The sequence below is a fragment of the Staurois parvus genome, unplaced genomic scaffold, assembly GCF_062004578.1.
Source record: "Staurois parvus isolate SC_StPar_1 unplaced genomic scaffold, SC_StPar_1.0 ptg000289l, whole genome shotgun sequence".
Lineage (NCBI taxonomy): Eukaryota > Metazoa > Chordata > Amphibia > Anura > Ranidae > Staurois > Staurois parvus.
Genome location: NW_028318085.1, coordinates 1,337,453 through 1,346,843, shown reverse-complemented (window position 1 = coordinate 1,346,843; position 9,391 = coordinate 1,337,453). Strand labels below are relative to the sequence as shown.

Below are 9,391 nucleotides of genomic sequence, written 5' to 3'. Positions count from 1 at the left end.
ACCCGGGGCTCTTACTGACACCCTGGTCTTTGTGCTGGGAGCGCGCAGCACAAAGACAGGTTTGCAAATTAGCAGCCCCACGGAAAAAAGGCCAGGGCGTCAAGGGGTTAATGGTCACATTACTCTCTATGCGACAAAATGGTAGGGTGAGGACATTATTTGGCTGAAAGCAACACTGAAACTGCTGAATATCCCATTAATCAAAACACAATTGAATAGTTCTACATACAGAAAGCAAATATTTATTCAGATGACAAGTGCTAATCTATTGCACTTCATGCCCAGCAAGGCAATGCAAACATAGGGACTGTGGCAGTGAGGATGCTGAATTCTGTCATCCAGATACTGTCTTAACCAGCACCAAACAAGGAGAACAGGACTCAGGGGACATAAATAAATATATAGTGTTACAGGGGCATGAGGGCTTTGGACCAGTGGAATGCAGGAAATGTTAATATATATACATATATAAAAACAAAAAGTGACGTAAACAGCTCCGAGGAAGAGGAAGATTTCCTGTTCATATCTGCGTGAGAGGTAAGAATTTTTGATAGTAGCTCTTAGTCACGTCAATCATCAATTCCTGCGTACACTCTGGGAGTTCACCCGAGAACAGACCTGGAGGGATAAACACAAAGAGAAAATTGGATGGCAGACACTTATTTATCAAACCATTTATCTGAAACAGTTAGATCTGTCTGTCTCTTTTGACTCACAGTGAATAATCAGGAACATGCTTTCCATCTCAAATCTGCTGTAGAAAAATGTCAGCAGGAAATGGAAAGCTGCTCAAAAAGGTTAAATGGACCATTTCCCTCTGGGGATGACAGAAGTCTTCCTTTTATTTAAAAAAAAAAAAAAAAAAAAATGTAATAAACTGCATTTCTCCACTTGGAAACATTAATAAACTTGCGTTAAGAAGAACACAACAGTCCACATTGTTTGACTGTATTATGCCACGTGTCCCAAATATTCTCAGATTTACCATGGAGCAGGGGCGGACTGACCATTTGGAAGCACGGGCACTGCCGGAGGGCCCGGGGGTCAGTAGGGGGCCCCATGAGATGCCCCTGGTACCTTTTTCATAGGCTTTTTGAGATTGGGCAAGGACACAGGGGCCCCATGATCCTCTATTGCCCGGGGGCCCCATGAGTTATCAGTCCGCCCCTGCCACAGAGTGTGGTCAGCACTCCTGCAGAACGACTTCTAAGATCAATTATTAACGTAGAAAGTCTTTCTCAACAACCTTGCTCTGAGAGGGAGCAGTAAAGCACAAACACTGTACAGCACTACAGAATATGAAGTGCAACCGACATACAGGTTAAGCCTCCATGCACACTAGCATTTTTTTTAAGCTCCTAGAAGCTGTTATTAGCATTTTTATTCTGCTCCTAGAAGCTAAATAGTATTCTCCTATGTGCTCATGTACACTACTTTAGGCTATTAGCATTGTTCGAGCTTCAACGTCCAGGAGCAGAAAAAAAAATTGTTTTTATAGAATCTTTTGGAGCGTTTTTCCAGCAGCTCCTAAACGCTGCTAAGCACTACTTAACCACTTGTCTACCGGGCACTTATACCCCCTTCTTGCCCAGGCCAATTTTCAGCTTTCAGCGATGTCACACTTTGAAAGACAATTGTGCGGTCATGCAACATTGTACCCATATGAAATTTTTATCATTTTTTTGAGAGGTAGAGCTTTCTTTTGGTGGTATTTAATCACCTCTGAGTTTTTTATTTTTTGCTAAACAAACCAAAAACAACTGAAAATTTTGAATAAAAAAAGTTTTTTTCTTAGTTTTTGCTATCAAATTTTGTAAATAAGTGATTTTTCTCCTTCACTGATGTGCACTAATGAGGCTGCACTGATGGGCACTGATGAGGAGGTATTGGTAGGTGGCACTAATGGAAATTGACAGGCATCACTGATGGGCACTGAAAGGCAGCACTCACATATGGCATTGATAGGCGTCACTAATAGGTGGCACTGATAGGCAGCACTGAAGGGCACTGATGCGCAATGATAGGTGGCACTGATAGGTGACACTGAAAGGCAGCTCAGATGGACATTGATATGTGGCATTGATATGCACTGGTAGGCACTGATATGTGGCACTGATGGGCACTGGCAGGTGGCATTGATGAGCACTGACAGCTGGCACTGTCAGTTTCCAAATGGTCAGTACATCTGAACTGATCAATTTGCAACTAAATATTTCATAGTTTGTGGACTCTCTCTAACTCTCCTACAGACTGAATATACACTGATTTGGGTTATTTTCACCAAAGAAATGTAGTAGAATACATCTCGGCCTAAATGTATGAAGAACAATTATTTATTTGCAAAATATTATAACAGAAACAAAGAAAAACTTTTTTTTTCAAAAATTTTCAGTCTTTTTTCATTAATTTAGCAAAAAATAAAAAAACCCAGTTCTGATTAAATACCACCAAAAGAAAGCTCTATTTGTGTGAAAAAAAATGATAAAAATTTAATTCTGTTACAGTGTTGCATGACCGCACATTTGTTATTCAAATTGAGACAGAGCTGAAAATTGGCCAGGGCAGGAAGGGGGTGAAAGTGTCTGGTACTGAAGCGGTTAATCAACACCTGGCTCCACCTAGTCCCGTCTGCTGCATTCTGGACTGACAGCACAGCCTCTGTTGCTGAAACCTCCCCCTATGAGCTGTTGTGGGTGGGAGGGGGAGTATGTGAGGGTTGCGGGTTGAGTAAAAAAACAAAAATGTTCCGATTCCTCCACCCACACATTCGAGGTTGATGGAGGAATCACTCCTGCTGGGCTATTGGGAGAACACAATGATCAGGGTTGCAGGCTATAGGCAAGGGCATTTATCATTTGGGAAAAACCCGCCAAAGTGGATCTATAGATCAACTTCTGTAAAACTAGGGTGTGCATACATGGATTGAAATTTGGCTGGTTCCTGCTGAACCGGCTGAATTTCGATCCATGTATGGCCGGCTTCAAGTGGAACTTTACACAACTTAATAAAGAATAATGTTCTTTAACAAGGAACACACATTCCACATTAAAAATGCTACCAAAATGAGTATGTACTGTAAATTTCCTCCAGCACTGTTCCTGTTTGTTCTTGCTGGAGGCTGCCATTTTGCTGAAGCCCAGAGCCCCTGAGCAGCAGTACATCATTAGGCTGTCAGCAGACTGGCCTCTACATTTTCAGCACAGTGCCTAAAAATAAAGAGCAACTGAGCATGTGCACAGCAGGGTGAGTGTATTACTGGATTTTAAACAGTATAGGCACTTGTTTTGTAAAGTTTTATATAGCTGTAAATGTCTGTACAACTTGCGAGACAGTCTGTATCCACCAGCTATTAACCTTTCAAAACCAAGGGAATGGACACTGACCGTCCAAAATATACAGTTGTGACCAAAATTATTCAACCCCCAATGCTGTAAAGGGGTTTAGGGACTATAGTGTACATTTGGAATTGTATTCAGAATCAAATCCTACAAGGACGTTGTAACTACCCAAATGCAACTAAAATGACATCAATTGTTTATGTAATACAGTAGTAAATGGTTCTTATGTGGTTTCTTCATTGCCACAATTATTCAACCCCTTAAAGACTACCACTCTGAAGAACAGAGGTTCATACAGGTGCTTTCCATCAGGTATTGAAAACACCTGTGGATGTCACCGAGCAGCAATCAAGCATAATAAGCACCAATTAGGCAGCTTTAAAATGACTGTGATACTCAGCTCCTTCTAGACATTTACTGGTGTGGTTACAAACATGGTGAAGGCAAGAGAATGGTCCAGGAAGACAAGAGAAGAGGTGATTTCTCTTCACAGGAAGGGCAATGGCTATAAGAAGATTGCAAAGATGTTAAACATACCAAGAGACACCTTAGGAAGCATCATTCGCAAATTCAAGGCAAAGGGCACTGTTGAAACGCTACCTGGTCGTGGCAGAAAGAAGATGCTGACTTCGACTGCTGTGCGCTACCTGAAGCGTAGAGTGGAGAGAAGTCCCCGTGTGACTGCTGAGGAACTGAGAAAAGATTTGTCAGATGTGGGTACAGAAGTTTCAGCCCAGACAATAAGACGCACACTGCGTAATGAAGGCCTCCGTGCCAGAACTCCCAGGCGTACCCCCTTGCTGTCTCCAAAGAATAAGAAGAGTCGACTGCAGTATGCCAAAAGCCATGTGGACAAACCACAAAAGTTGTGGGATAGTGTTCTGTGGACTGATGAAACAAAATTAGAACTGTTTGGGCCCATGGATCAACGCTATGTTTGGAGGAGGAAGAACAAGGCCTATGATGAAAAGAACACCTTGCCTACTGTGAAGCATGGTGGAGGGTCAATCATGCTTTGGGGCTGTTTTGCTTCTGCAGGTACAGGGAAGCTTCAGCGTGTGCAAGGTACCATGAATTCTCTTCAGTACCAGGAGATATTGGATGGAAACGTGATGCAGTCCGTCACACACCTGAGGCTTGGGAGACGTTGGACCTTTCAACAGGACAATGATCCCAAGCATACCTCCAAGTCCACTAGAGCATGGTTGCAGAGGAAAGGCTGGAACATTTTGGAGTGGCCATCGCAGTCACCAGACTTAAATCCGATTGAGAACCTCTGGTGGGACTTAAAGAAAGCAGTTGCAGTGCGCAAGCCTAAGAATGTGACTGAACTGGAGGCCTTTGCCCATGAAGAATGGGCGAAGATACCCGTAGATCGCTGCAAGACACTTGTGTCAAGCTATGCTTCACGTTTAAAAGCTGTTATAACTGTAAAAGGATGCTGTACTAAGTACTAAGATTGAATGTCACTTGGGGGTTGAATAAAACTGATAATGCTGTGAGCACAGAAAAGACATTTGTGGTTATTTCATTATAACTGTTATGTTATATTTGTCTGACCTACAAGTGCCTCTTTAATGTAAATGTAAGCAAGATGACTGAATGATCAAAAGCAATGTCAAACTGGCCAAAACACTCAATTTCAGTGGGGGTTGAATAATTTTGGTCACAACTGTATATAGGATCGCCAACACTCAACACAACACTACCTGGGTGTCCAAAAAATCATAAATATATAATGTGTTGCGCTCCCAGTGACAATATCTTTGATGTATATATCTAATTAACCTTGCTATACAAATAATTTTCAGGTATTAAAAAATATGCAAAATCAAACTATGTGAGTGATTTGAAAAAATATAAACCACTATAATATATATAAATCAGATAATAATAACCGCAAAACCAATAAATAGTGCATAGTGAACTAAAATATATAACAGAAAAAAATACACATCATGAATAGTGAATTACTCAAAAAATTATATATATACTGCCAAATAATTGTGATATAAATGTCCTTTAAATGCAGTGACTTTGTGCTTGAATAAATCTTGATTTGGTGACTTTTTGTGAATTTGTGACTTTCTTTGAATCCTCAATTGGTAAAGATGTATGCTCACCTCCTTGTTAGCCTGCAATTAGGCTATACACACTTGTGGTTCACCTCCTATGGAACCTGCTTAGATGGAATTCCTCTTTTGTGAATGGTAAGAACGTGGATATGCGTTATCCTCAGATTGCCCATGTGCGTTTTTCCATATGTGGGAACAAATTGCCAGACATGGTGTTTTATCCTTATAAAAAGGTTTCTCCTTTATTGCTTGCCAACAGGTACACTCACATATGTGATATGCGGTCTAGGATGAATTGCTCAGCTCTAATGATCCGCCAGCCGTTCTGCCATGCACCCGCCGTCTGTCCGATACTCCAGCTCTCTCCGAGTGACACCGCAGCCCCACCCCTACGCGTTACGCCACTGGTCACGTGGCTTCATCAGGGGGTTGTGATAGCTATCACAACCCCCTGATGAAGCCACGTGACCAGTGGCGTAACGCGTAGGGGTGGGGCTGCGGTGTCACTCGGAGAGAGCTGGAGTATCGGACAGACGGCGGGTGCATGGCAGAACGGCTGGCGGATCATTAGAGCTGAGCAATTCATCCTAGACCGCATATCACATATGTGAGTGTACCTGTTGGCAAGCAATAAAGGAGAAACCTTTTTATAAGGATAAAACACCATGTCTGGCAATTTGTTCCCACATATGGAAAAACGCACATGGGCAATCTGAGGATAACGCATATCCACGTTCTTACCATTCACAAAAGAGGAATTCCATCTAAGCAGGTTCCATAGGAGGTGAACCACAAGTGTGTATAGCCTAATTGCAGGCTAACAAGGAGGTGAGCATACATCTTTACCAATTGAGGATTCAAAGAAAGTCACAAATTCACAAAAAGTCACCAAATCAAGATTTATTCAAGCACAAAGTCACTGCATTTAAAGGACATTTATATCACAATTATTTGGCAGTATATATATAATTTTTTGAGTAATTCACTATTCATGATGTGTATTTTTTTCTGTTATATATTTTAGTTCACTATGCACTATTTATTGGTTTTGCGGTTATTATTATCTGATTTATATATATTATAGTGGTTTATATTTTTTCAAATCACTCACATAGTTTGATTTTGCATATTTTTTAATACCTGAAAATTATTTGTATAGCAAGGTTAATTAGATATATACATCAAAGATATTGTCACTGGGAGCGCAACACATTATATATTTATATAGCTGTACCTACAAAGTTCCACTTTAAGCCACAGAACAGATGAATTATGCCACACTGCACTCGTCTGTCTATGGCAAGCTATACTCTATCTACAACTTCGCCAACTGGACTCACCAGGGCAGCCAGAAAACACTGTAAATGGGGGCACCACGGTTTCGGGGGGCAAAACGGTGTTATCCAAAATCTTGCAGCAATCCTTTAAGACGCATCTTCGGCCCTGAAACAAAGCAGACAATTACAAACCTGCTATAAAGGAAGGAAAGAAAACGCAAAAGAATGGGCTCCATCTCCAACATGTGACACTTACAATGACACAGTTCTTGCCTATGTGTACATAGGATCCGATCTGGGCTGCATTCACCACACAGTCCTCTTCTATGAAGACATGGTCCCCAATGTGTAACGGGAAAAACGCCACTCTGTCATAAGCAAAAGGCAGTCACTGAGGTGGCAAAATAAAAACTATTATAGGAAACCTGCTATAAATACAAAATGGACACACAAAATTTGTTTTAGAAAAAATGTGGAACAGCTTTTTTTTTTTTACCTCCCTGGCGGTATTCCCGAGTGTAGCTTGGGGTAAAATGTCAGTACCAAAAGCGGTAACCCCCGAGCTACACTCGGGCTTACCATGCGGCGTTGCTCTCGAATTCCTTGCAGCGCTTACCTTGTCCGTCGCTCCCGCGATGCGTCCCCGGCCATCCCCTCCGGCCGATGCCAGCATCCAGCTTCTGTGTTCCGGACCCTGCGAGCATCGGAGCGTATGGGGGCCGGAAACCGGCGGCAAATTTAAAAATTTTAGAAACTGTCATTTTCTAATAAACAAATATGACGACATGGTATAACATTACTGTTTTAAACCATTTCACATACATTTTGTCCCGAGTGCTTTGTCCTGTGCCCTGCCTGCATACTTAGAAAAGTCCATGGCGTCCAAAAAGCGTCCCTTTAGGTCAAAAGCGGTTTTAGACCGGCTAGAGAACAGCGATAGTAAATTAGAACCACTTGCAGAATTGAGTGATAATGATTCGTGGGGGAAATTCGTCATTAGACACTGAAAACGATTCTTCGACTTTGCTCGGTGATGTGCGAACTTGGCGCTATATTTCAAATTTCAGTGTTTTTGGTTTGATTATATTATTGGATTAAATTTATTATATTATTTTTTATGATTATTTATTAAATTATAATTTATGATTTCGTGTTTCAAGTTTTATTACTAGACTCTTGTTCGGACAGATTTCAGTGAGTTATTCCTAAAAATTACAGGCCTACAATAAAAAAAGAAAAACACATATTTCCATGCAAAAAAATGTGCCGCTTTCAGCACAGAAATATGGACATAATCATACCGTTAGGGAGGTTAAAAAAAAGATGCATGGAGTTTTTTTTTTTTTTCTCCAAAATCATACTTACCTAGGTGGATGTAACATCGATCTGATGCTGCATCTTTCCCCTGCCGGCTGTAAGGGTGAGAACTGAGTGATCAAACGCAGCTGATTGCTCAGGTCTCTCTGCCACTCCGAGAGCAGCGACTGTCAGTCCAGTCACCACTGTCTGCTCTGCCAGCCACCCCCCAGCACTCACTGAAGCGCTGGGCTATGGAGTGGGAGGGAGCAGCTGGGTCAGGCTCTCAGCGGATTGCTGATCGGCTAAGTCATATGCCAGTCCAGGCCAGGCTCCTGGGTGGATCCCGATTATATAGTCAAGATCTTTCCCCAGCCTGGACCGGCTGAATGACGTCAGCCGACAGCAGACTTTAGCCAGCGGTCGGATGAAAATGGGTCACAGGAGTGCAGAATGAACTGCACTCGTGCGACCCACGGGAGAAGTACAGCCAAACGAGCTGTTTACAGAGAACAGGATACTTTTTCCTACAAGTACATGGTACAGCAGGCACATAGATGTTGGGATTACATACTCTTTGATTACATCATGTTAACACCTTCCCACCCGGCCTATAGCAGATTGACGGCCGGGCGGGACACTCGTCATTGTGACTGGGCGTCATATGATGTCCTGTCAAAACGAGCCACGCAGCGGCGCGATCTGTCACCGGCTGTGTCCACGGGACACAGCCGATGACATATCGCTACACTGGCCCGTTGCCAGTGTCATGTGACTGCTGTAACCAATCACAGCAGATCACATGTCAATTGTATACAATGGATGGCTTCTTGTCATGCCATCCATTGTATACAATGATGTTGTTAGCTGTGACTGGTCAAGACAGTCACATGATACAGACAGGGCCAATCACAGCCCATCTCTATCATGTGATCAGCTTTGCCCAATCACAGCTAATCACAACAAAAGACTGAATGAATCAGTATAATTCAGTAACAATGATTGCAAATATCAAATACATCGGTATTAGCAATCATAATCTGTTTAAAAAAAAAAAAATCCCGATCACTTGCCCAGAGTAGTTCAATGTTACTATGGTAACATTGTATTGCTTTGGTCACAGTGTGCTGCAAAATAAAATAGTAGAAAAAAAAAATTTAATGAAAAAAAAAAAAATAGAAACATTTGAAAACAAAAATACATATTCAATTATTATTATTATTTGCACCAAAGAAATGTAGCAGAATACATTTTGACCTAAATTTATGAAGAAATTGTATTTATTTCCAAAATTTTAAAACAGAAACGAAGAAAAGTGCGTTTTTTTTCAAACGTTTCAGGTGTTTTTTGTTTAATTTAGCAAAGAATAAAAAACTCAGTGGTGATTAAATACCAACAAAAGAAA

The 9,391-nt window shown here is 41.5% G+C and overlaps 1 protein-coding gene across 1 annotated transcript in view; it reads right to left on the bottom strand.

The window, feature by feature from the left end:
- Positions 1 to 216: 216 nt before the first annotated feature.
- DCTN5 (dynactin subunit 5) overlaps positions 217 to 9,391 on the bottom strand; it is a 34,555-nt gene continuing 25,380 nt past the window's right edge. Inside the window, exons 4-6 of the mRNA XM_089682427.1 lie at positions 6,947 to 7,058; positions 6,754 to 6,856; positions 217 to 618 (exon numbers count right to left, since the gene is read on the bottom strand). Of these exons, the coding sequence (XP_089538553.1) occupies positions 521 to 618; positions 6,754 to 6,856; positions 6,947 to 7,058 (313 nt within the window). The 3' untranslated portion in view covers positions 217 to 520. The remainder of the gene's footprint in view (positions 619 to 6,753; positions 6,857 to 6,946; positions 7,059 to 9,391) is intronic.